Here is a 27,972-nt window from a genome sequence, read left to right on the forward strand (position 1 = left end):
GCAGGGGCTGTCACACCCCGAGTGCCACCACACGGCTCCTCCACCCTGTGGCCGCAGTGCGACACACACCTGTCCCAACTCAGCATCACAGAGTCCTGAACAAACACAGCACTGGAATAAAGCCATAAATTTCTACAATCATTTTTATTAGTTATGGAAGAATCCCCACTAGTATTTACATAGTGCAAAAAAGCTGTTATTACTCCAAAAAGTACGGTAGACAGAACAGTTATCCTTCATACAGCAAAAAAGAAATGGAACAAACCCCTTCATATTGTATTTTATAATGGTTTTTCTACTACTTTAACCTAAATATTACTATAAATTTTAAGACATTGAAGATTAAACAGCTTTCCTTATTAGAATCTATTTAAAAAGTAAATTATATGAACTATTGATGAACATTTAGAACGTGGGCTGTGCCAACTGGGTTTCTACTTTCAGCATTAGCATTCATTGGTGAGGAAGTTTTGGGTCCGACATTCTCATGTTTCCTTGTTTGTGGCAGGGTGAGCTCCCTGTTCCTGGTTTCTATGGCTTGTTTCTGCTGGGTTTTGTTCTGTTAACAAATTGCCATGTCCAATTTTTAAATGGCTGACACTGAAATCATCTGAACAGTTTCAATAGTTGGCACAACTTCACAAGACATACTAAATGACAGTTTCAGCAACAGCAGCTTTTCAAACAATAATACTTTTTTACATACATATTTAAAGTAACATTATTAAAATTTAAGCTTGTGTTAAAGAACTGGACAGAACCACATTGTGTAAGCTCCCACCCACCCATAAAGACACCTCTTAGCTTTACCAGAAGAACACCAACAAGTGCATTACTGAACATTTTCTATAATGAATTTTTAAAACACAGGTCAATACTCTCTGTCACTGTTCAGCTCCAATCCTACAACAGCCTGCACACAACTTAAGCAGATAAACAGGCCACCAGTTTAAGCCAGTGGCACTAACACTCCAAAGAATGTGTGAGCAGGATCAGGGCCTTGGCCTTAATCAGACATTGCTACTTGGTCCAACTAAGGACTGAAGTTCGTCAGAATTTTCCCTTTTACAGATTTGTAATCCATGTTTTATTATTGACAGAGATACTTAAGAGTATTGATATAAATAGTTCGTATACATAGCCACCTCTATCAGTTTTAAAGATCCCTACCCCTACCACAGATACATTATTTTTGATTTTACCAGATAAAGTAAGTGGTGAAATCATTTCTATAAACAATGCCTTAAGAAAAGTAGATTTGTTTCCCGAATAATTATTTTCACAACAAAAATATCTATACACCTATAACTACAGAAACATCTTTTCATGGGGACAGTAACAACCTGTATAAACTGCACACTTTTACACTGAAATAGAAATTCAACTACTTTTTAAAAAAATCATGGTATTGTAGAACATTTCTATGCTTTCTTCTTAAATTCTGCTGATAATAGAACCAAAATTACCACAGTGAGATACTCTCCTTAAGTGCTTCAAGTGGCAAGGAACTTCCCTAATTTCCGATGCAAATGGATCACTCCCAAAGCAATTGCAATTTCATTCTTACAGTTATTGCTTATTCCCAGCTTATCAAAAAGGAAGCACTAAACCCAGTTTTCTTTACTCAGTTTCAGTTTGCTCCCCTAAGGGTGATCTGCCACATTTTAAAAAGAAACTAGTTCCTTATTTGCTGGCAAATTGAGAGATAATTATAAGTGCTGTACCACTTTCAAGAACTCTATTAAACTTGTAGCAAAATTGCAGTTAAATAGTGGGCTGAATATTACAAGACTTCTTTGATATAAATGTCAGAAAACTTTAAAATGACAGTCCAAGTTCAGAAAGACATATAAAAAGATGCGCCTCTGATGTTAATACTTCAAGATCAAAAGTGATTTGAATCACTGGCACTGAAAAAGCTCAAGGAGAAACTACAAACACCTTTGTTTTTTGATGTTCTGGCGAAGTTTTGCCCTCAGTGTATGCACTGATCTCACCTGTGCCGAGATGTGCTTACACATCCAAGGGCAAGTTTTGCTTGTCAGCAGTTCAAACACCTGTCATGTCCTAAAGCAAAAACTCTTAAAACATACAGACAGTAGAAATCTGCCATGGGGACAGTAAAAGGTTTAACATTCAGGAGGCATCATTCCTTAGTCCTTGTTTTCCTATGAAACGCCTGTTCTACACCTAGGAGGATTACACTAAGGAGCTAAGAACGTGACACAGCAGCCAGTTGTCACAGCAGCTCTCTACTGCTTATCTACATAGCACTTGCTATGCCTAGAGCTATCCAAGCATTATTTACATAATACACAGTTTCTATTATTCTCATTAGCATCCAAAAACCCAGGGCTAGATGACTTCTAAACCTGGAGTCTTATTTTCCCAGTGCAACTTAAAACACCAGCATCACTACTGCTATAAACATTGGTCCCATGTTCCTAAGTGTGGACTGAACACCCAACTCAGCTAATTTCAGTTTCCTGTGGTTTTCAGCCTACCCAGAGGCTTTTCATGCATTTTGATACAAGCGATCAAAAAAATTAAGTGAAATTAAAAGAAACATGTTTGCTATGAAAGTGTTATTCAGGTGAGTTACTCTTTGGCTACCCCTGTGGTGAAGCTCCTGCTGCTGGCAGTTTCAGGATATCCCTTGCCAATACCAAAGATGGAAAACAGACTCCTGACGTGCAAGGTCTAGACACACACTCCATCCTCAGTCTGAAACAAATTCATCACCAGTTAATGCATTTCACTGCAGTATTCAGAACAGAACATGGAACAATTCTCTAGCAACAGGTATGTTTCAGAGAGGACATTTTTATTTCTTTTACCTCTGCACCACTGAAATACTTCCCCAAACTACAGGGCACTTCCTCATGTCCTGGAATAACTACTTTCTTCTCTATCTAGAGGTCAACTCCTAAAGCTGTTACAACTGCAAGAGGAGACAAAGAGGTCACGTTTTCAGCAGCAGTTCTTCAGATCCATCCTGGCCAGGATCACAGCATGCAGGTGAAGGCAGAGATAGCCACCACATCATTCACACTTGCTGTTAAAGGATTATTCTTGCTTTTTGCAGTGTTATGAGGAATACAAAATGCAAAACAGCATTCCTGAGGCAAGTGACAGGAGAGAGAGGAAGTCATCAGTTTACTAAAAGCCCTGAATAGGGATTATGGTTAATGAGTCACTTAGTGTGGTTTGGCAGACAGCAACTGCAGAGAGAATGGGGAATTTTTGTTTTCTTTCCTGTGTTTTTTTTTTTTAATGCAATATTTCTACCTTGTAAAGAAAACCTGCAAAACATTAATTGCATCCCTCTGGTTTAAAGTTTTTCTGGAATCAAAGTTATTATAGCTTATTGTAACCATTTCAGCTATCAGCAGCTTTTTAATGATGCATTCACCAAGATCAACTAAGAAGCTGCATCTATCTTAGCATAAGAATCACACACAATTTCTCTACTATTTAATTCTCATTAGGATTGCAAATGGCTTTTTCTAGCTTTTCATGAAAGAGAATCAAAATTTTCTTTTTATTTCTAGATAGAATTAGAAAGTCATGGCCAAATACACTGACAGGCCTAGTATAACACCATACCACCAGCATCAACTGCTGGTAATTTGTCAGTGTCAATGTAGGTTACCTGTTTGAAAATAAGCTTGAGAGTCCCAACTTCAAAGAATTTTTCTTAAAACTGGTCAGTTACAAGATGTTTCCTTTTACAAAACATCAAATGAATGCTTACTGACAACTTTTCCACACAGTTTCTAATCTGGGAAATCAATACTGATTAAGAGCTAAGATAGTTTTTAAATCAAAAAAGTAACAGACAGCTACAAAAATATTGTTGTGAATTAAATACAAGTATTAAATGTTTAACAGTGCAAAATGTTGAGATGAAGCATATGGAATAATGGCTGCAACCTTTACAACAGTTAGTTTTACTATAGTTTCTAAAAAGTTCCTGAGTTCCTGCTTATTTTTACGGCATGTAGATGGAATCTGTGTGTTCTTTGTTCAAAGAACTGCAGATGGTGGGTTTATGTTGAGTGTTACTTGCGTGCTTATCATTTGTCCATTCCTCCCCATCAGTGCCAGGATCAGCCTGCTCTGAGGTCTCCATTTCTTCCTCTTCACTTTGCTCAGCATTGTCTTCCTCAGCACCACTAAGGGTCTTCCCGAGCTGCAGTGTCTCCATAGTTCTCTGGGTCTCTGAAACCCAAGATTCAATTCTGCTATTAAGCTGAACTTCTACAGAAATTGGTTCGTGGGCATAATCCTCATCATCATCATCTTCCTCTTCCTCCTCTTCTTCCAGCATTCCTGGCACAAGGGTACTGGTGGTACTGGTCATGGAGGAATTCAGAAGGTCTCGGCAGCTGCCATCCAGGGATCCTGTTTCTGTACTCTGCTGTGAGGCCCATTCCAGGTTGTCATCTGGTTTCACCTCATCTTTGTCACCTGGGGTGGATTTCCCGTGATTTGTTGCTGAGGTAGTGCCAGTTGTAGCCAGAGGTGGTTGTTTATTAAGAGTGGTTTTTTCCATTTGGCCATTGCCAGCTTTTTCTGGTACTGCAGCCTTGCACACAGATTCTCTCTCATTTTCAGAGGTCTCTAGCCCATCAGATGTCTCCACCATATTTCTCCAGTTTGTTTCTACAAATTTTGAAAGAAGTTGAAGTAGGAAACATTAATTCCTTGTACATAAAAATATTTCTCCTGAGCATGCAACAACAGCCTCAACAGCAAAAGGAGCCAATATTAATATTATTCTATGCTTTCTAGAAAAATTTCTACTAGAAAAAAAGAGGAAGAAGGGAAAAGGAGAGACAACCAAAAGAGCTGTTAATAACTTTGGGTTTTTACAGTACCCTAAACCAGACATTACAAAGTTGAAAGTTTGTAAACACCAAATGTAGTACTAGGAATAGTCAAAGAGGTTACTCTCAAGTATAAATTAAAAGAAGAAAATTGCCACCATCTTAAGTTATTATTTAAGGATTACTTATAAAACATCTAACTCCTGAAATGAATCTAAGATACCACAAAAAAAGAATTCACTAAAAAGACAACATCCTCTTTAATTCACTCTCAGAATCAAAAAAGAAGGCTTTGGACTTCTAACAAGTAGTCTCCCTTTTATATTCTTTTTCATCTGGGCTTAAGCAACTGGATAAATGAACTCCCCTTTGCTCACAGGAGAATCACTCACTGCCATCTCAAGTTTAAAAATGTAAGCTACATTAAACACGTCCTATCTTCAGAGACTTCACATTTTAGTTCCTGCTGCCCTCAGTTCTTCCTCAATCACATGATCAATTCTGTGCTATCAGTTTTAAAACAGTTCAATAAAACTGGAGAAGCCACCTACACTGATGTTAGATACCTATAACACTTCTGAGGATAGAAATTGTTTCCTATATTTTTTCAGGGAAAGAATTACTTATGAAATTTACTGAAATCTAGCTGATCTCTTCTTATCCCTGGACATTGTAGAATACTGTAAATTAGGAAGAAGGATTGCATCTTTACCTACATTTCACAACAAACATCATTTGGAAAACCCCAGCTTCTATTTCCAAAGGCAAGCTTTAAGGTACTTACCATATTCTTTCTCATTGACCTCAGAGATGGGTTCAGAAATAACACTGCAGAAGGAGATAGCACTTGCTGCAGAAGGGTTACGAGAATGGCCCATGTGATGTGGGGCCTTCTTGACGTTCTTCAAGGCTTCTTCTGCCTGTTCCTGCTCCATTGCAGCCACCATGTCCCTGTAGGCTTTCCTGGCCTCTTCAGTCAGGGATACCAGCTTATTAAACAGATCCTAAGTACAAAGGCAGTTTTATCAGCAGTTGTTCTTACTAACAGTTTTCACTTTACTTTATGCCTTTCAGTCCAAGGTATACCACACATGAACCTCAAGATTAGCACCAAATACCTCAACTTGAACTAAAAATTAGTTCCTCTCTGTATTAAATAATAAAAACATCACTCCAGGTTTATGTAACTTTGAGGAGATGGCCATACTTTAGAGTACTCATTTTCTAACATTCTTAAGCCTTCCAGAGAATTTCATATTACAGTTTAAGTCTGTTTAAAATCTACTATGAGATTTGACCAAAGTGTTTTAGCACAGTCTCTCAGTACCATAAAACTGAATTTCAAAGAAAAGACACCATAATATAGATGAGCTCAGGGTTTTTATCAAAAGTCTAATAGTTGTGCTCCAATGCCAAAGCAATTCTTTACTAGATAATTGTTGACTCCAGCCACTTGTGTCATTGGAATGACTCACCTCAGCACCTGAGTAGTTGAAGATGCCCACAACACTAACAGGAACCAGCTTGTTCACACAGCGGCCAAGGGCCTTGCGGCCCAGAGCAAACACAAATGGAATTTCTTGTTCCCGTGCCATGGCTATTACATTATAGAGAGCTTCATCTAGTCCACCTTGAAGAAAGCAATTTTAAATAGATATCTAGTCATTTGGAGTCATCATATGGCACAGTACAATTCTCTAATCCACTTTAACTGCAATTAGCCAGTCGAACTTCAATACACACATCAGCAGCTCCTATGTCCCAGAGGATAACACACAACACATTTCAAGGGTAGTGAGTGAGTACAGATGAAGGTGATACTCTGTATTCTCTATTAGTCCTGCACACAAACCAGAGTTTCACAGGTCATTTCTTAAGAGAGCTTTGCTATTCTCCTATCTCAGGAAGCCTCTGTTTATACTTCTGCTACTGGCAAAATGCTTTGGTTGGCTAACAAACAATTCACATTCTTCTTAAGGAACCTTCCTTAAGGTTCCCAGAGTCCAGGACTCTGCAAGGTGTACTGACCACAGAATGAAGTAACACACAGAATAAATTTCAATTCCACAATACCTATTCTTCTTTAAGTTTTTCATCCTCATGAACAAGTTTCTTCCAGAACAGAACAGAAAGGAATAAATGTGGAATGGCAATTACCCAGTTGGAGTCTGGAATGTTACATCATGCATAATAATAAATGCTCCTAACCTTGCTAATTAACACACTTAATCAGCACAAGAAAACTGAAAAGCCAAGTGCACCACTTGTCTTTATCATTTATACCTTTTGACTGAATTTTTTCACAGTTGGGGGATATGATGACACACTTGATCTTGTTTAGTTTCATGTGTTTTGTAACCTCGCGTAACCCCATGACGAGTCTCCTCCTGGCTTTGGCTCTCGTGGGATCCTTCTGGTAAATCCGCTCCTGGAAGCTGACAAGCTCTTGCAATAGCAGAGTCACACACTCATCTATTTCTTTACTTAGAACTTGGTTACAGTATCTGTCAATTCAAAACAACATTGACGAGTGTCAGCATTGCTACTTCACAAATGCTAGCATAACCAATGTTTCACCCAGCCTTTTTGCAAATGAAAATAATTTTACTTCCTCAGAACAGTTATTTAGCTTTTACAAAAGTCACTAAAAGGATTTAGAAATCAGACTGCAAACTAAGTTAAAAACACATCCATAAAACATTTGTGTTTGTAGTAACATCCCTTACTTCAAGAAGCCAATCAAAAATAACATTAAAAGTACAAACAAATACTGCAATAAGTGCCACAAGCAATTTTCCTCTACTTAATTTAGTACATTACATAGATACATTAATAAAAAAGCCCTAACTCATTAAGAGGTACTATTACAGTATTTTAAGCATTCCTAAGTACTCCTTCCTTTCCCATTCAAAGCATACAGAGCCTTCCTTCAAAAAATATTTTTGCAGAGAAGACTCCCACCTTGCTTATTTCCTGTGGCAACGAAGGAAAGTCTCAAGTGAGTGTTTGTTCATGTATACACACATTTGTGTGCAAACACAAGCAATCCATTAAGGGGGAAAAAATAAAATACTTGCAGAACCTTCTATTTCTGAAAGGGAAGCTTATGTTCATTAAGCTCTTAGGTCTACTAAATCTACCCACACTTGAAACACAAGGGTGACTGAAGTGCAAGCCTTGAATTTATATAAAAAAAGCAAAACTCTTACTCTCTGAATCTCTTGCTGTGAATTTTGGTTATTGCAGAAGATGCCATTGGACTGCCTATTCCAGAACTAGCAGGTGAACCCTGTGACACTGGGGTCATGCAGTATGGAGAATTCTGACTTGCTGGAGAAAGTGAAGTATCACTAGGCATACTCAGACCAGTTTCTGAAAGGCAATTTTTAAACATTACAAAATACAAATACATTTTTAATGTGAAAGAAACAGAACCACACTTCTGTTGTAAGTAAGGGAGTGTTATCGCTCCCTTACTTTGTCCAAAGTCCATTTTGGAAACACTAAGCATTATTCTTCCCTCCCCTTCTGGAGGAGTAGGGGAAAGGGGAAAAAACTGAACATACATCCACCACTCAGCATGGACTGGATAAATAAGCAGTATTTGAATATTCATTAAAAAATATCTTGAGCTTACTTTAGGAACTTGATAAAGCAGAAGAAAAAACCTGTTTAAATGTTATTACTTCTCCCAATAATTCCTTACTATTTATATATATAAAATACTCTAACTTATTCCTAAATCATCTAGGATTTTCCCACTCTAGTCAGACAGGTCCATTCAGACGAAAAAGTTATGAAGCAGCACATGCAGAATCCTGATAGACACCTCCTTCCCCCACTCCCACTGCCCCAAACACATTGAAGACATTGAACATTCACTGAAGCTTCTCAGTTGCTCAGGCCTGCTGCTGCAAACTGACAATTCAGAAATTGCAGCTGATTGACATGTTCAACAAACTGGAAAAATCTATTTACAGTTTGCAACTTCTATATCTGGAAAACTTTCAGTATGTTCATCATCAAAAAGTACTGTTATCAACATAGCATGGTTGACAAGAGCCACATTTTGCTTGCTTATCAAAACTACTATCAACTCTGACATGTGGTGGGAACAGCCACTTGAGATGATAATTAAAATTCTGTATGGAGATCATGTACTGAGAACCCACAGTGTATTGAGCCTTCCACAACTGAAGGACAGCTAAGAAGAGAAACATATTTTATGTTTCTCTTCTGATGCCAATTGTGGGGCATAAGAAGAGAAACATAAAATATGAGAATAAGCAGATTAGTATAGCTGAGGGGGAGTGATGGGCATCTAGAGACAGAGACCAACCTTCCTGAGAGGCCACCTCCTGAGACTGGTCAGCAGTCAGGTTTAAATGAGCCTCTTTCTGTTCATCAGAACCCAGAAGGCTGTGGTCAGCTGATAAACGGCCTTTCTTCTCTTCTCTCTCTTTCAAAATAATCTAGAAACAAAACCAACAGCTGTCAGCATCTGAAAGTCAGATATACCTGTAAATAAAAACACCCCTTTCACTGAACATAACAATGTTAAGCAAGTTGTTTTGAACCCTCCTACTCATGCCAGGTTAGAAACCCTGGAAATCATTTCAAGTTTCCTCTTGGATTACAAAGACTATTTCACTGCAGCATTTTACAGATGGTATACTCAGTACTCACACACTTCTACATAACTTCCAGTACTTCCAGTAGTTTAAGTACTTTTACAGCTTCCTTTCTGATACATAACATTCACTCATTTACAATTCCTCATCCCCATGCCTGTGAAAGAATACCTGATGCAGGCATACCAATTACTACCATTTTTAATAGCAAAAACAAAAGCCTTGACAACAAAGAGTTTAGAAAACTTTTCTGAACAGGTGAATTCCTCTACCTCAGACCACAGGCCAGTCAGAAAAAGGCCAGCATTTTTAGGGGTCACTTTTTTATATTTTACCTACTCTATTCCTTCTGCACATATCTAGCTTATGACTGTGTGACTATAGATATATACAGGCAATTAATATTATTTCTAAGCTTACTCAAAAATTGTGGGTTGGCTTCAAATTCTTTACCCATCTCTATAAAAAGGAGTAAGAAAAACTAAGGTTGCCATACTAAATTACACTACAGGCTAGGAATCAGCCACATGAAAAAACTATGGAAGCTTTTCCATGCGTCCTGGTGCCTGTAGTTAAAAAAAGAAAACACCCTTGCAATCTGTATTGAGATACATTTTTATTAACTTCAACTGACTATGTGGATATCAAAGTTATGTTCTATGTCTAGACCCAAAGGAGAGAGCATCAATTTAACAGAACTGGAGGCAGAAGCTCATAATTCCCTTGCTCAATGCTCATGGCAAGTAGTCTTCAACTAAGAAAACAACAGAGGTTTTTTAATATTATTTTTGAAGTATGAGTGTGGCTCAAAACACTCCAAGGCTGGCACATTTTTACCTTTTTAAGTGCTGTAGGGCGTTTCAGTTTTGCAATCTCTCTCTCTTTTCCTCTCTTCACTTTTGGGGCAGTCGAATCCAAAGGATTAAGGCAACCCATAGAGGGCTGTCCCTTTGTGAAGGACTTTCTGCTGGCAGATTCTTTGGTATGAAAGGGAGCAGCACTGCCAACTAAATACAAGATAGATATTAGTTTCACCAAAAGCCATGTCAGCTTTATTTCAACACTGTTTTCAGAATTTCCACTGATGAATTCTCTAAGTAGATTTTCCTTCCTTGGAAAAAAAGCAGTTCATAATGACAGGAAAATTACATCATCAGATATTGTTGCTTCCAGATGGTTTTAAGCTTTCTTCAACTTTGCCTCATGTTTTAGGAAACTGTGGATTCCAGGAATTATTTTAATAAATGGTAAGGGGTCTCTCTCAAATGACCACATGTAGCTTTATTAGTTAGATGATTATGGTAAGATAAATTGCAAATATTTATCCAAACGTTGATCTTCAGTTGTTAAAGACTTGAATAGTTGAGAGGACAAAACAGATGAGAGAGAGCAGCGTGTAGTTAAGTGGATCTTTTGCCAGAAAGAATAAAACAAGTGCTGTCTCCAATGGAAATGCCAACAGTTCTTTGCTGAGCTTTGTTTGATATAACCTTGCCAACTTGAATTAATGTTTGAACGCTGCTGAAACTCAAAGCAGGTAAAGGAACCAAGACACCAGAAAGAAAAGGGTAACTATGTGCATAATGATGGACTCCAGGCTACATACAAGAGCTTAGGAATCAGACTGGCAGGGTTATAAGTGATTACAAAATTGTCAAGTCTGCATTTGGCAGCTAGTATTAAAAAAGCTAATTTAATGTTGTGTTGATACAGACATAGGAAAAAAGCATAATTAAGCCATTGTATACATTCAGGATGGAACTATAACCTAATCTGTGTATGTCTGATCTTATTTTTAAAAGAATAGTAGAACTACATGAAGGTACAGAAAAAGAAATATAGATTCTCAGAAAAGATACTTCCAGAATTAAATAACTAAATAGACTAGGACTCCTCAGAGACTGGACAGACACCTAGGGATCAGAAGAGGAAAGAAGGGAATGACTGCTCAGGCTTTGTAATACAAAGGCTGTGACAGCTAACAAAATTTTGAGCTACAGCACAAAAAAACCCAATACTGACCTCCATCCCAAAAAAACACAGCAGAAAGAAAAGTTTCTCCACACAGGATGTAGTAAGGTTACAATTCATTGCCATTGGACATTATGCATGATAAAAGCGTAAGGTAAAAACAATGGACAGCTTAAGAAACAAATTTGATTTGAGTAAGCCTTGGGTCAGGAGACCTTGAACTATAAACAGCAGAAATGGGAAGAATATCCTAGTGACATATCCCTCCACATCACTGTCAAAGGTATGCCCTCCTTCAAAGAGTATTTTATAACATCTGCAGTAGAGATGTTCCTTTCACATATTCATTTCAGCACTGAATTACTCTCAGGACACAGCTGAGTTTTGAATAGCAGATCTTCTTAAAAGCCTCAGCTCTAGATGGATTTTCACCACTGTGTACAGCAGCTCAGAGGATGATAGCTCAGGTAATTTATTGAGAAATGTATTAAAAATCATCTTCCCAGGTTTTTATTGTGCTTATATTCAACAGGTAAAACTTGACAGAAAGAAAAACATTTAAGATGCTCAGATCAATCACATTCATGCTGGCACAAAATGCTGTCAGGCACATTAGAAATACCTGTGTATGAGAGAGGCCTGGTGTTGGTGATCTGCCGAGCTTTCATTGCTTGCTGCTGCTTTTCAAGAGCTGCTAACATATCACCCAAATCCAGCTGAACAGGGGTCTTGCTCTTCTTCCCAGCTGCTTTTGATAAAGCCTCCTACAACAGGAACATCACATACAATAAATACAAAGAAATGGTGCCTGCAACATTCTTTACAAAGGATTATTGCTATTAGAGATTAAGAGGAGCGACAGATAACTAATCCTCCTCTTGACCAAGTGCTGGGGGTGGGCAGGGTGCTACACACTTGAAGTTTTTTCTGTTCCATGCTTATCTCTGAATACTCTTGAGCTGTTGCAAGTGCTGCAGCCAAGGCCTTCTTCTTCTGACTTTTTGCACGCTTTGGTACAGAGGTTGTAATGGGAATTGGAGTTTGGACTATATTGATTGGAGAATTCTCTGGTAAGTCATCCAACTAGAATTTTAAACAAAATGCAAAAAAGCCACAGTTAAAAGACCTTTCTCTACAGACCACCAAATATAGGGCATTTCAGAAATCAAATCACCCAAGGTTTTCATTACCAGTATGACATGCTAATTAATTACAGCTAGATGACACAAGTTAATAAGCAAGTTAATAAAACTTCTTTATATTTCATTTTCGTATGGGAAAGCTATTCTATTCAGCTCCAATGATGGCTTCAGAAGGCTTTCCAATCTGATTACTAAATAAACAATTTCCCCCTCCCCAAGATTTCACATAGGATTTGACTTTCCAGGAAAGCAGCCAGATTAAGCAGTCTATAGGCACAGTTCTGCAACAAAATATTTAAGTAGATCACATACTAAAAAAAAAAGTACCTTTCCAACAACTGCTTCCACAGCCTTAAAGCAGATGCAGTTTGAAATTAAAAAATCTACAAACTGTAATTATTTTGAAAAACCGACACCATTACTAAATATCTGCATGTTTAACAATTTTAAGAGATGTCTGCATGAAAGCATCATGATGCAGCCTGGGACAGTCTGTGACACTGAGCGTCTGCTACATGTATCTTACAATCTCATTAAAAGAGAAAAATCCTGGAGTTGTGTTGTTGGGTTTTTTTAAGATGGATTCCCTTCACCACTTATTTTAACTGGCACTTCCTTAGCATCCAAGGCTGGTAACACAGACACCCCAAGATCATCCCAATTACTGCAACGTAAGTCTTGTAGCAGAGATTCCTAAAAATTACACAAACTGAACAGTCTCAAAACACAATGCTTTGCAAAAGAAAATAAATACTTACAACTTTGGGTGAAATCTTCTGTTGGATGCTACTACTTTTGCTGCTGCCATTGTCACTATTCAGCTCTGGAAACTCATCTTCATCCTAAACAATACAGAAGTTAAAAATAAAAAGGATGGAACCAAAGTCACCTGAGAAGCATCAACTGAAACTGCTTAAAGTAGGAAAACAAATTGAATCCCTAAGTCCCACATAAACTAGAATGGATTATGTGACACTAATAGAAAATAATGCAAAATTAAGAAAGCATTTCTGTATCCAAATAGTAATTTAAATGAAAAATTTTCTTTTTTACACCAAAATAATAAATCCTATTACAATTAGAGAGGATAAGCCAGCAAAACACACCAATTTCTATTCACAAGTGAACAGAAAAAGTTAATTGAAGGCTGCTTATTTAATTTGTCAACCACAGTGTTCTGTATTACTGCACTTTCCACAACACTCAAATCCAAGTCTCTTTGTGTACACAATGCAAGGATCATCTAATAAATCCGTGACCTTGACTGTACACCTCTTGGAGCCAGATGTTTTGTAACTTCCCATCGAGAACATCACTTATTCCACACACAACTGGCATTGCTATGTGGAAAGGGTTTTCATACACCAGTACCTCAAAATACAGAGGTTCAGGGCTCTGCTCTGCCCTGCTCCCCTGGCTCGTAGCTAAAGGTTTTTCGTGTCGTTTCTGCAAACTCTGCATTCTTTCTGAAGATGTGCTGTGGTCTCTGCATCTGAAACCAGACTGAAAAACACAAATGTGATTGGAATCTTGTAATTTCAATATTTCAAGCTATGTACGTGCACGCACATAAAGGTGTCCCATCCATGCTAATCAGCAACTAGGTACAGTTTCTAGAGGATAAACTGTGCTTTGGTGTTTGGGATTTTTTCTTTTGTGGGGCTTTCTGGTGTGGTTTTTTGGTTGTCTTTTTCTTTAAAGCCTGCAGAAAATTCTATAGACAGTACCACATTATTCCTGCCCCTCAAGACAGTTAATCTTCAGATCTGTAACTTAAATAAAAAGGTTTCTTTTGGTCAAATATGAAGAAACTCAGGAGCTGCTGGTGACTAACAGCCATGAACCCTGAGGAACTGTTTGTAACCATGATCACTCCAAAGAACTTCCTCCCACTACATAATTATTCTGCATGCAGTTACTGCCTTTTCAACACATTTTTTATGACAATGCCCATGCACACAATTCTCTAAAGGCCAGAGACAGCAGCATAGTGGTATAACCATTCTTCTGTTTATTATGTGACAGGTTGGTGGGAACCTATGTGCAAGTGGTTGGCAAAAACCAGTGGATGACTTGAATTTCACATTTATACTTACCTGTTTCTCCAGAAAATTTCCTACAGACCTCATACCAATTTAGTTTCAACAGAAAATAGTTTCTAGGACAATTCTGCCTTGAGGTACAGTGAATTTGGCTGAGGCAGACTCATTTAAAACTTTTTGTGCCAGCTTTGTTTTTCAATATCTAAAAGAGCTGCTAGATTTAGAGCCTAAACTGTGACTGGATGAAAGAAAGTCTGGTTCTTCCTGCTCTCCCAATGCCACAAACTAACAATAGTGGCTTCCAAAGCCTCTGATTTGACAGCAGGTTATAAAAAGATTCAGAACTGCTACACTGCCAGATACAAGCATCCACAAACTTCTTTCTATAATAAACCCACAGTTACCAAACAGGAAGATTCAAGACAATTTAAGAATTCCATCTAAAAACCTAAACAGGCCAAGCTGGCTCACATATGTTTGCACAAACAGGCATGTTTATACAAAGCTCCCACTTGGAGCTCAGATTTCTTGTCTGCAATAACAGAATTCAAGCAAAAACCTATGTTCAAACACAGGCAAATGTTTCAGCTTTCTTTGTACCCCTCTGGATCACCAGCCCCAATAAAATCTCTCAAAATTAGGAAGACAACCTTCTCCATTCTCCTCACACACTAATAGCAGAAATCCTGTCCCAATTGAGGTAGTCTCAAAGAAAGATATTCAAGCTTCAGAATAAAATAATTTTAAGCCATTAAGAAATAATAAAAAATGTTTTAAAAATGGTATGCTAATGTAAACTTTAAAAAGTTTTGAAGACAACAGGAGTTAGAACATGGGATTCTAGTTCACCAACACATCAGAATCTTTCTTTAGAAAGTTTGAGAATTTTTTTTTTTCTGAGGTGTGAATGGGTCAAAAACTGAACTAACTTTTCCACATCCACACTATCGTCATTTCACAGGTTGCTTTATATATCCAATGTTCTTCCTAGGCAGATACAGATAAAGCACAGGCTATAGGCAGAGAACTGTCAAGGACATTAAATTTTATAGATCTATATATATGATATAGAGCTAACTTACAAAACATACCAGTTAGAAATGTACAAATGAACAAATGAGCAACTAGACTTTAAGGTTAACTTCTACACTGTTTTCATTACATAGTTTCAGAATGTTAATTTTATAATTCCCTCCAAATTCCTTATTTCTCCATATTTTAAAAAGCCCCAAATACCTCAGTTGAGAACCACTGGCAGCATACCTGTGGATTATTTCTTTGCTCAGCTTGTCTTCCACCTCTAGAAAAGGTTGGAGTTTTTTCAATCCAAGGTTTTTTTTGAGTTGCTTGGGAATTTACATTAGTCCAACCTATACCAGCTGAAAAAGAAGTGCCATCGATGAAAAACTGAATTAGTATCCAGAACATATCATGATTCATATGCCACCAGAGCCAGGAACACAGTCCTGATACAAATAAAGTTCTTGGGGGAAGTCTAATTCTCCTGTGACAACACTGACTTCCGCAGCTATTCTCAGATGCTGGCAGTTACCTTTGTGGAACATTCAAGCTGCCAAGAATTGATCACCACAAAGCAGTGAGAAAGGAAATCTCTGGTTCATATCCATATCTATTTCTGTTCAGTCATAAATAGCAGTCCCTGGTATCACCTACTATTTCCAGGCTAATCAAACTATTTGTTCATGGTATATGTAAAGCCTCTAAAAGGTATCAGTGCTTCTGAAATAGAGAAGAACTCCCTGGCTCGGTTACTACCCAGGTATGAGGAAAAACTAAACAGGAGCACAGCTTTGTCTGAATGCTTCCACTGGAGTTTCTAGCTTTTTTTAAAACCCATTAAAGAAAGGCAGCTGTTAATAAATTATTAGTGAGAGCTATATACTTGTTCATTCAGCAAGAAACACGTGTCTTAGTGGAGGTGGTTGGAAATCACAGTAAAGATGCATCCTCAGAAGTATCTGATCAGTTAGAGCAGCATGCTGAAGTAGATCAAGAGGTATGGAAAGCAAAAATACGAATGCAATCCAGCCAAATTTTAAAAAGCTCACCAGTCAAGGCAATGCTTACTTGTATTTATTGATGGTTCTACAACCTGAAAAGGAAAAAAATAACGATTTTTTAGTAATTTTCATTAGTCTGTAGGCTACAAATACAGTTAAGTTACTCAGTTATGTTTACATACATTCATTGCACATGAATCTGTGTTTCTTGAAGCCACAGCTGCAGCCTGGTTATTGCCATGCTTGGGACTGCAGTAGCCACTGTCACTGTCAATGTCTGCCTCACTTGCTCCCTGCTCACTGGAGGACTCTGCAGCAGGGTGAGAGGTTCTCCTGCGTCTGCCTTTTGACTTCCAAAGCATCGTGGAGGCACTCTCAGAAAGTGACTTATTGGCTATATCTGAAGGAAAGTCTTCAAGAAACAATAAAATAAAAATAATTAGTAGGAATTCATAAGAGACATCAAAAAGCTACACATCATAAAAACAAATAAAAAGTCAGTCTTTGCATTAAACCAGCACTGAATTTAAATGACATCTAGGTCCCACTGTTATTGATAACAAACTCCTTCAAGAGTTGGCAAAGTCTCAGCAGGAGTACCATGTCACTGCAACATTATAAGGTGACATACTGAGAAGGTATCTGCAACCATCAGCACCTTTTCTTCATTATCCTTTTGAGCTGCACAGACTTCTCTTAAAAGCTGCATCTGAATCAGGTCCACCCTCTTTTCTAAAAGATGACAACTGACACGTAGTTCTAGTTATTTCATACACCCAGAACTTAAAAATAAAATTACCTGTTTGCTGTGATGCATCAACCAACAAAACAATCTTTGATCTGTTCTCAGGACCTGATGAACTGGTCTCCTTCTGAGTGGCAACATTTTTCACTGGAGGACGTTTACTTTTTATGTGCATCTGTAGCTGCTGCTGCTGCTTTCAAACATTGCCCCAAACACAAAAAAAAAGCTGATTAAAAATGAGATATGTGCTTCCTCTGCAAAGACAGTTTCTTTTTATACACTTCTACTTCTCCTATTCAAAAGCAGACTTACTTTTTGAATGACTGGTCCCCTGTTAGTGCTTCTGCTCCGCTGAGTGGACAATGGAAAGACCTGGCCTGAGGGGCTGGGACGCTCAGTGCACTCTGCAGTAACTGTACCCACAGCACTTGCTGCTTGAAAGGGTGCAGGATAGGGCGTAGGGAAAGGATGATAGAAACCCATGACCTGAGCACAGGGTGCTGGCATCAGCTGGTAGTAAGTATATTCTGTAGAAACAGGTGGCTGTGCAGATATTATAGGATAAGCAAGGTATGGTCCTGCAGGATTTGGGCTGGGTTGTTGCCATCTGATGTCATTGTTATATAATGGAAACTGCCTATTAAAAAAAAAAAGACGAAAAGAAAAAGAAAATTCAGGCCTTAATCATCCCTTCAAAAATAACAGCTCATTATAATAAGTTTCTAAACTCAACATATTCTTCACTAATTATGTGAAGAAAACTGGATACAGTTACACATAATACTGAATCAGCTACATAGTACCGTGCCATGTTTCACCATGGCAGGACCCAAGCTGGACACCCAAAGCTTTGCTTCATTCAGAGAATCAGACAAAAAAAACATCCTGACTGCCCTAGATGATCCAAGAGCACAGCAGGTAACTTTGGGAGGGATTTTTACCAGACCTTCATTGCCAATAAAAAGAAAAGGCAACAAAGAATATGATAAGAGAAAAGCAAAGGGAAGAATATAAGTAAAAGACTGAAGGCAGAGAAACTTCCTCCTCATACATGAAGGGTTAAATGTGGTGAACAAAAACCTTAAGAGACAGCCCACAATCACTGACTCCTCTCAAGCCTGCAAGTTCAAACTCATTTAAAACCAGATCATCTTCCAGGAAGATCACAACCACTTATTACCTGTTGGATTGATTTTCCTGTACAAATGGATAGCAAGTGATCAGGTAGCTAGGGATTGGAGTTGGTTCCATGCCATTGATTCCTCCACTGTCGTTAGGAAGCGCCATTGGGATCATTAGTGTTTCTGGACCCTTCTTCTGAGGAATAAATGGTTCTACTTCAGCTGACAGCTTGACATTCTTAAGAGAAAAGAAACAATGTCTTCATTAATTACAATCATAAATTGCTTGGGAAAATTTAGATTCATAAAGTTGCACGCAAAGAACCATGAACAGCAGGCAAATGGATGACAAGGCTACAGGATTTCTGCAGTAAACCACGAGAGGTGGAAAACAGTTGGCAAGAGCTTATTGCATCCTTCCAATCAATGCAGGGTGTAATGCAGATCACTAACATTTAGCATTTGTGCTAACCTTTACAATGCAATGCAAGCACTAATTAATTTAAAAGGGACTGAAGCCCAGATCTTGCAGAGGATATATGAGCTGGAGCACAGAACGAGACCAAATTAGCACTGTATGTGGAGCACAGTTGTGTAGGCTTTCAGAAGTGAAACCAACATATGGAAGATGTAGTAATGCCTGGCCTGCTCTACAAAACTGACCATGTTTCTAGGCAATTATAAAAAAGACTTTTCAGCACTAAACCATAGTTTAACTGCTAAGAGATGATGCACCACAGAAGAATCCTCCCCACACACTCTAGCTGCACAACTTGGATGCATTTTACAGTGTTAAGATTATGATTAAAGGTTTTAAACTGTGCTTTCAAAGAAAAGGACCTCCCTCAATCCTGAAGGTATCCTTAGTTTAAGATGGTTTTGCTCACATTTTTGGTTTTGTACAACATAGCTTCTTACACTCAAACAAGGAAAAATGTTGTAGTCAATAAGATAACTGCAGAACCAAAGACTCCTTACACTCAATATTCCACTATAACTTACATTCAGATGAAAATAATCTCTTTTTTGTACAAATATTTCAGTCTAATTATATATGTCTCAGATTATTACCTCATGGAGTACCAAATACTAAGAAGATTTATTCTAAAGCAGACAAGAACTCCAAACATTTTCCCTTCCATATGCCTATAAAATAATCTCAAAGGTAACACATAACCTGTATGAGTACATGCTCTCATAGTAGAAAGATGAAATCCTAAATGTTTGCTGAGGACAGTCTTCTATCCTTGGTACTGCCTCCAGAACACCAAGTGAGCTGAAACAGTTAAATGGGAGCTCTAGAAGTATCATAGCAAGTAGTCCCACACCTACTACACACTTGTCACTCCATGCCTTTGCTTTGTGTCACATCCACAATCCATCCTGAGACAGCCTTCCCACCCAATATCTGAATCTCCAACTCCCCAAAACTTCTACTTAAATAAGATCCCATATTGGTTAGCACGGGAGTGAAAGAGGTAGGAAGGGCAAGTTCAAAAGTTTTTTGAAAAATACAGTTGTCCTGATGAAAAATATCTTTTAAACTGACCAGATACACTGTTCTTGGCAGGAAAGCTTATTTTAATGACTGTTCTGAAAATGCTTATGGCTATAGTATGGACATATATATATATAAATATAGATGGAATAGAACATATGAAAGGATGTCCCATCCCTAGAAGTGTTAAGGCCAGCTTGGATGGGGCTTTGAGCAACCTGGTGTAGTGGAAGGTGTCTCTGTCCATGGCAGGGGTTTGAAACCAAACAATGTTTAAGGTCTGTTCCAATGTAGGGCAGTTTGATTCTATAAGCACAGATACAGGAGTATCCCTCCTGCTGTACAACAAGATCTGCATTACAGCAGAACAATTACCTTCATATCAATTAAATGCATTTCTTTATCATTAGTAGAGGGTGAACATTCCTTTCTTCTACAGTAACTCTTCTATTTCCTGCAGTTCCACTCAGAGGAAAAGCTGTGGGGCAGCTGCAGCAGCAGCACCGAACTTGTGCAAGACAAATCAAACCCAGCTCTACCCAGAGCTTCCTCTCTGGCCTCGGGCACATCCCTCAGCTGCCTCATGACTCGCCTACCCCTCTGCAGAGCTCCAAGGCATTCTCTTCAACACAACAGAAAAACTTCTCATAATTTTTTTTTTTAAGTGTTTATGTACAGTGAACACACAGTAAGAACCAGAAATGCCAACGCTGAAATCCCTCCCTGAAAGTTAAGAAGGTTTTTTCCATGCTATTTCAAGACTGTGAGGCAAAAATATTTGCTTAAGAATAAATTCACTTAAGGGCTGGCCTACAACACTAAATCAGAGATATTCTGAATTGGAAGAGACCCACAAGGGTCATTGAGCCCAGCTCTGTAATGAATGGCCCATATGGGGACTGAATCCACAACCCCAGCATCATTAGCACAGCTCTAATCAATGAGCAACCAAAACGTTAAAGGAACACACCAAGGGGGCTTCATCCCAGAACACACAGGAGTAAAACTGGCATGAGTGTTTTATAAACGTGGCATTCCTAAGGAAACACTGAAAACTGCCAAACAACTACTCCTAACCTGCTGGTCACTATCCTACCACAACATGCCAAGTGAACTTAAGCCAAGATACTAAAAATAAACTAGTACTGGCTCAGAAAAGAGTCAAAACATTCTATTTGTCATTCATATTGGGACCAGATTTCCTGTTTTAAGGATCTCTCCTATGTGGCTGTCTGCTCTTTCCCTTATTTGGGAGATTAAAGTGAAAACACAAAAATCATTCTTTATTGACAAATCTCTTGCAGAATGGTCTCATGACAGTGATTTATGTGATATTGTGCCATATCATCACTTATTATTAGGATTGTGAGATAACAGTCTTTCACATCAGATATTAGAAACAGAGCTGCAGCTGATCCAAGCAGGAAGTGAGTGATTCCCACCTGCGAGGCTGCCATAGCACAATATTTCTTGTCAATTCTCAAAGATAACCCCTACTCACTTTTACATCCAAAGTGGATTCAATAAAATTTGACTTATTTAAATCTGTCCAGCATAAAAAAGGTATGTTGGAGTTTCTTGATTTTTTGTTTATTTTAAATGTATTAAAAACCTCCAGAAGACTCAACACTCTTATAATGTAATTTCATGATTTTAGGAAAATAATGCACATTTTTTCTGCTTGATTTTATCAGGTTCAAACAATTCAGAGATGCCCAGACTAGAAAGACAACTCTAATTCTTCCTTTCCTGTTGTCAGTCCCTTATACAGGTTATGATTACTACTGCTATGACAGAGCAATTACCTGATATATTTAATTATCATTTTCTGTACAGCTCAAAACAAGCTTAGCTTACCTGTAATGATAAAATAAAGATACAGCAGATCTTGTAATCATAAACACATCTGGGTGCATTAGAAAGTTAAATCCTTTTTTTGCTTACAGAACTTGGGGAGTGTCTGTTACTTAAAGGAATCAGAAGTGTGTTCCACACACCTCTCACATGCATTACACCTCAAACACTTCTCTTGCGCAGTTCAGTCTGCACCTACAGGTTTGGTTGGTTTATGGCAGTTGGGGTTTTTTTAATCCTTTCAAGAAACTTGTTTTGGCAAAGGATTTAGGGCAAACTTCTGCTTTCTGATTTTGCATTTTGTTCTGTAATGCACACACACATATATATGGCAATTCATCAAAACAGCAATTGAAAACTTAGAAGCCTCAGTACAGGTGTTTCAAAATAATTCTGCAAGCATAATACATCCAATTCCCACATCATTTGTACATTTCATTAGACAACAGGGCCCCATTTTCACTTTGGGGTAGAAAACAGAAAGGCAGCTCAAGTGTATTACCAACTAAACTAAATTAACTTCAACAAATTGCTTCCTTAGAGCATTTTACCAGTCTTTCAAAAATACTTCAAGAGTTCTGTGTTTCACAGGCTGTGTGTTCAGATGAGGGCAGTAAATTTACCGACCTTGAAGCAAAAAGGGGAAACAAATGTACTAAGTCAGGTCAGACTGCTAACCAAACCAAAACATCAACAGAATCAGCTCTGCAGGGTGATTCTCCAGACATCTCAGCACATTTCACAGATGGCCAGTGGTTTCACTGGACAAGGGAGGGAAACAAAAAAAACAACACTAAGTAATTTGTCCAAAGCTATCTTAGCAGATCTTTTCAGGACCACAGATTGCTCAGCTAGGAGGAAATGTTGGTGAGGACAGACAGCAAAGTACCTCCTCTTTTTGATAAATGGCCTTCTTCCTCCATAGTGTAAGGAGCAAAATTGAAACAATAAAAAAAAAGCCATCAATCAATTTAGTCTCAAGTAAAGGTGCTGCTAATTTCTCATTGCACTGGACAAACAGAAGGTATCTCCTACTGAAACTTGTAATTTCTTCTAACAGGAAAGGCTCCTTTGGTGAGCTACAGAAACAACAATGCCAAAGAAGCAGTTTGGTGGTGGGTTTGGTTTTTTAAATACTGACATGCTTAAGACTCAGGGGAAAATGCAACCAATAACAAATGAAGTAAACTCCAGAACACAAGACAAGCTCCTTTTTGTTTCAGAAGCAAACAAGAAAATGCATAAAATAAAGTGCATGCAAATATATGTGAACACAATTCCTCAGAGATTTCACCCACACAGTACAAGTGGAGTGCCAAGTGCACACGAACAGCACAAACAGGATCATGCCACTGGTTCCTAACCACAGACAAGAAAGATCTGTCAAACACAAAAAGATTTGGGAGAAGGCTGCTCACTTTCCCTAGTACTTACAACAGAGCACTTGTGATACAAGCTTATGCTTTAATTGCTCTCACAGTACTGAGATTTATTCTAGTCTGCATCCTCTGAAACAAATTAGTGCCTTGCCACTGCCATCAGCAAATGCAAGGTGGTTTGATCACACCATCTAAAAGCAAACACTGAAAACACTGCAAGACCAAACTTATTTTTGACTGCAACTTTTTCATGTTTGTTCAACCTTTCACATCACAAAACCAAACAAAGCTTTATTGAAATCAACCTTTGATAACCAAACTCAATTCTAAATATAAATTTAAGTCATGCTGAAACATCAGATTTTCAATCAGCTGCCTATTAATGGAAACACACCCCTTCAAAAGAAACCAAGATTGAGACAGAAGCCTCTTTTGTAGATACCCCTAGTTTCAATTTACAAAACGTTTTGCAGCAGCTCATTACATATTTCAGTCCAACAATTACAAGTCTTTCAAGACAGCACATATACTGAAGAGCTCCTTTGTTTCCTATATAAAAGCTACTGTAGTCATCAACAGCTGCAAAGACAGAAGATGACACAAGCAGGAACAGACTGGTAAACTTTGTCCTATAGTTATAGCACTGTACATTTAATCTTAGAAAAGTTTTTGTTCATTGTAGCCTAATATCATTCAGCATTTTCCATTAAATAGGATCTCTGTCATCCTGCTCTCAGAGGAGAATGCTTAGATATCAATCTCACCATTTACAGGGTGAGAAAATAGACACAGATGCCACATCTCAGAGGGCTATAATAAAATCAGCTGGTTTACTGTCTCAAAGTCTGGAAACAAGAAGTCTCATCCCAAAGTAAAATAAAAACAGAGCTCAAACTTTTGGGAATTTTTTTTAAGAAAAACAATCCTGTTTCTGAATTCTGGATTTCATCATTTAAATGCCATGTTAGTAGTAAGGCAAGTCACAGTTCATCTATTTTAAGATAAACTTTGCAAATATGGAAGTCATTGTTTCTATAATTAGTTGCTTCTAAGTGGCAGATACCTCGGGAATGGTAAATATGCAGTCCAACTGGAAACACCAGCAGCAGGCCATTTAACGAAGCACAAAATTTAATCTTCCCTATTTACATTTAACATAGTCATTTCAACAGAGCACTTAAAGCAAATATACTATGAAGTGACTCTTTCCCTTTTCCCTCAGCTCATAAAAAGGGAATTGTGCATAACTCTCTTCCCTTTCACAGGATTAAGTATCATGTTCAGAACACATCAAAGCTAAATATTTAACATTTTTACCTATATATAGGAAACAAGCAAGTGGCACAACATGACAAGCTAGCATGTTTAAACTCAAAGCCAGACTATTCTAAGAAAAAAGGGGGGGGAAACTAAAATTCAATACTCACACAAAGCTTGTCCAAAGGCACAAAAAAGCTACCAAAAGGATCCTCCTCACTTACATACTTTACAGCATTTAATAGTACAAACTTCTAAAACTCATACTATCCAAATGAAGCAGCAATATTTGAGTGCTTTGTAGATAGTGTACTAAAAGGATTAATCCAACCCATTGGTGCAAATCAGTCTCCTGATCTCCACAAACTAGTCATTGGCAAATAATTTTGTACTCCAACAGTTAAGATATTCACAGAATCACATCAGTAACACTTAAATTCAAAGAATATATTCTAAAATAAGACAAGACAAAACTCACAAAATCCAAAACTGTTTGGCGCTTTCAAGATTTAAAAGAAAGCAACCTACAGGAAACCAGACATTTTCCAGTTTTCCTCAGCTGAAAAATCTGCCATGGGTAAGAAACACTGAAGGAAACTGGACAGGATAAAAGAGCACAAAACCTGATCTAGATCTATTTCTATGACAATCATATTATCAAGCCACCTGTTGAGTGGTCATGAACAGCAGAGGTAAGCAGAACAGGCTGTCTTTAAGCAATACTAAAACAAAACACAGGTCACTGATTTTGCAACTTCACCTGATTTCTCAACTGTACTAAAGGAACCAACTGTCTTAATCACAGAGCAAGACAAAAGTATAAGACTGAGAAAAATCAAAGCACAGCAGTACCTTTGAAAGGGGAAGTTGTTTCTCCTTAGTTTTCTGTCATATTCTGCTTAAACAGAAAGCATCATCTGCTGAGTTTTCTCTCTTGTAGGAGAATAACCTACACTTAACTGCTGAAATGCATACACTTTTTAATGGGAAAAATTTTTTCTGGTGTAGACAGAAGTAAACTTACACACCCACTACAAAAATTACAACTACTCTTATCATAAAATAATTGTGTTTAAACAGCTTTACTCAATTTTCATTTATGTCAGCTGCCAAAATATCACTGAGCATATTAAAACAAGTAATATTAAAAATTAGGTAACAGAAACCTTAAAGGCAATTCAAAAGCAACATCTTTTTTATCAATTAGGTGTCCAAATGATCTTGCAACCAGAAATCTCATAATGATTCACTAAGCCAATACCACAAAACTCTGTTTACCCATCAAAAGCATTTGTGATCTTCCCTTACTCTTGAAATACCATGCTAACACAGCACAATAGTTCTAGCTGCTCATACTCCAATTCCACAGCAGTTACTCCTATAAGCACATACTGTGCCTGAGAGAGCATTCTGAGGGAAAGGAAGGAGAGAATCAGTACTGCTAACACACATTTGGAGGCTTTAATGCTCATTTATCAGATGTCATACAGTACAGGCACAGAAAGGAGCCCAAATAAAGAAAAAATGAAATGGCTCCCAAAACTGATGCAACCTGACCAAACACTTACACTGGTAACAAATGATTACATTCAATTCTTACAGCACAAAAGGGTCAAACCCAAAGCATCTAGGAGTCTCCTAATCAAGATTACTGTACAATGAGCAGACAAAAGCAACAAGATTGTTCAATCATTTTAGAAACTAATCAGGTATTCATTAAGGTATTCATTATTTGTCTGCCTAGAAGCCTTACTAGGGGATAAGGAACCAACAGGACCTGATATGCTGCAAACATAATAAACAAGATGATTCCTGCTTCAGAGCTTAACTACACCTTCAAGTTAAAAAACTGCACTTAGTTAAGACAATCACTCCAAGTCAGCACTTTATACTGTAAATAACATAACAACTCTCTGTTTTCATGAACTATTTGACAGATGAAAAGAGAGTGGTTTGATAAGGACACGTGTGTGAACCTCCAGTACTGAAGAGCTCGAACAACAAGGAATAAATGTTTCACAAGTGTACTGCAGTACTAATTGCAGATGAAACAAAGGGGAAAAAAACCCACCACACCAAAATCCAAGATTTTAAAGCAAAAAGTACTACAGATTCGACTAATGTAAATTTTACAGAATAAGATCAAGTTTTCTATGTGAGAGCAAATAAAAAGCATTAAAAAAATTAAAATGGTCACCACACCAAAAAGCCCAGGAAGAAAGCCACAGTGGGAGCCACACTGCAATAACACACACTGTTCACAAACTTCCTCAGATATATGTACAGAATGAAAAGCAGTGTCTCTTTACAGAGTACATTATTAGTCATTATCTACTTTGCTACAGGAACCTGTGTTATTTTATTCCTTAACCATACTATTAGAACCCCTGGAAACACCAAAGCTGAAAACTAGGAAACAAAGAGCTGTAAATCACCAATTTTCAACACATTCGGCTGAAACAGAAGCTTAGAAGTAATATCGGGCTCTAGCAGATGACATCATTCATTTCAGATACATCTTTTAGAACTACCTCCTGATGATGAAATGTTTTATTGCACATATGTAACAAATTATACAAATTCTTAAGTCCCTGCTTCTGTTTCTTCATACCCACACTAATAAAAGCTCATAAAAACAATGCAAACTGATTACCTCACAAAGCCAAGTTTAATACGGAAGAAAAAAATACAGCGACCTGTAGAATTAGTGAGCTACACCCACTCAGCGATGAGACCATCAGCTGTGTCCTATCACTGAAAACTTCAACCCAACCGTGACATTTGCGGCAATCAACAAGAGTGACACCTCGATTGTGCTGCTAAGTTCTCAAAGAAACCTGTTCCTTTCTCCAGAAACCAAGTCTCTGCTACCGACCAGCCAGGCTTAGCCTAAATGTCACTAACTGCGATACTTCCCTAAGCTTGAAACAAAGGCTGAAGGAACAGGGGGGCGAAAAACAGACCCGAGTTTTGAATTCCCTTGGAATTCCCAGGGCAGCCGCTCGCGGGTTCCCGGCTCCCCCGGACAGCCGGGCCGGGCGCGGCCTGACGCCTCCCGCGCAGGGAGGGGACGGCGGCAGCGGGCACACACCGAGCTCCGGCTTGCAGCCCGCAGAACGCCCTGTCGGCACCTCCCGAGGGCCGCTCTCGGCCGGCGCGGGGCGGCGGCTCCTCAGGGCCGGTCCCGGTGCCCTCACGCGCGGTCCCGGCGCCCCCCGCCCCGCAGGCCGCGAGCCGCGCCCCGCCCTGCCGTGCGCTGCCCGCCGCTCGGCCGCTGCCGGGGCCGACACGGCCGGGCCCGCTCCGCTCCCCGCCCTCACCGCCGCCCCTCCCGCCGCGGCCGCTCGCGGTCCCTTCGTACCTTGTCCGCTTTGTCCATGGCTCCAGCTGCGCCGGGCGGCGGCTCTAATGAGGGCGGCGGAGGGCCCGGGCCGCCTCCCCCATGGCGCTGCTTCCCCCGCCGCGCTCCGCACACGCCCGGA

The 27,972-nt window shown here is 38.7% G+C and overlaps 1 protein-coding gene across 2 annotated transcripts; it reads right to left on the reverse strand.

The window, feature by feature from the left end:
- Positions 1 to 125: 125 nt before the first annotated feature.
- SECISBP2L (SECIS binding protein 2 like) lies at positions 126 to 27,972 on the reverse strand. 2 transcript variants are annotated; one of them, XM_063169747.1, is made up of 18 exons: positions 27,852 to 27,972; positions 18,562 to 18,740; positions 17,694 to 18,018; positions 17,436 to 17,574; positions 16,819 to 17,048; positions 16,704 to 16,728; positions 15,879 to 15,994; positions 13,945 to 14,076; positions 13,332 to 13,415; positions 12,347 to 12,514; positions 12,054 to 12,195; positions 10,298 to 10,467; positions 9,169 to 9,301; positions 8,039 to 8,201; positions 7,113 to 7,333; positions 6,305 to 6,459; positions 5,614 to 5,833; positions 126 to 4,665 (listed from the first exon to the last, which is right to left on the reverse strand). In XM_063169747.1, exons 1-18 carry the CDS (start codon positions 27,867 to 27,869, stop codon positions 3,992 to 3,994), a joined length of 3,294 nt encoding a protein of 1,097 aa, XP_063025817.1. In that variant the 5' UTR covers positions 27,870 to 27,972; the 3' UTR covers positions 126 to 3,991. The 2 variants fall into 2 exon arrangements, with proteins under 2 accessions (XP_063025817.1, XP_063025818.1); XM_063169748.1 differs by having other exon boundaries at positions 17,436 to 17,571; positions 27,852 to 27,970.

Source organism: Melospiza melodia, chromosome 15 (assembly GCF_035770615.1).
Source record: "Melospiza melodia melodia isolate bMelMel2 chromosome 15, bMelMel2.pri, whole genome shotgun sequence".
NCBI lineage: Eukaryota > Metazoa > Chordata > Aves > Passeriformes > Passerellidae > Melospiza > Melospiza melodia.

Bases quoted from the DNA above. Each gene is read 5' to 3' on its own strand.
- SECISBP2L (XM_063169747.1), bottom strand. The intron at 12,196-12,346 runs GTGTGTAGCACC...TTCCTGTTGTAG, and splicing joins TGGAACAGAAAAAACTTCAA to GAGGCTTTATCAAAAGCAGC. The intron at 4,666-5,613 runs GTAAGTACCTTA...CAAAATTTGTAG, and splicing joins GGTCAATGAGAAAGAATATG to AAACAAACTGGAGAAATATG.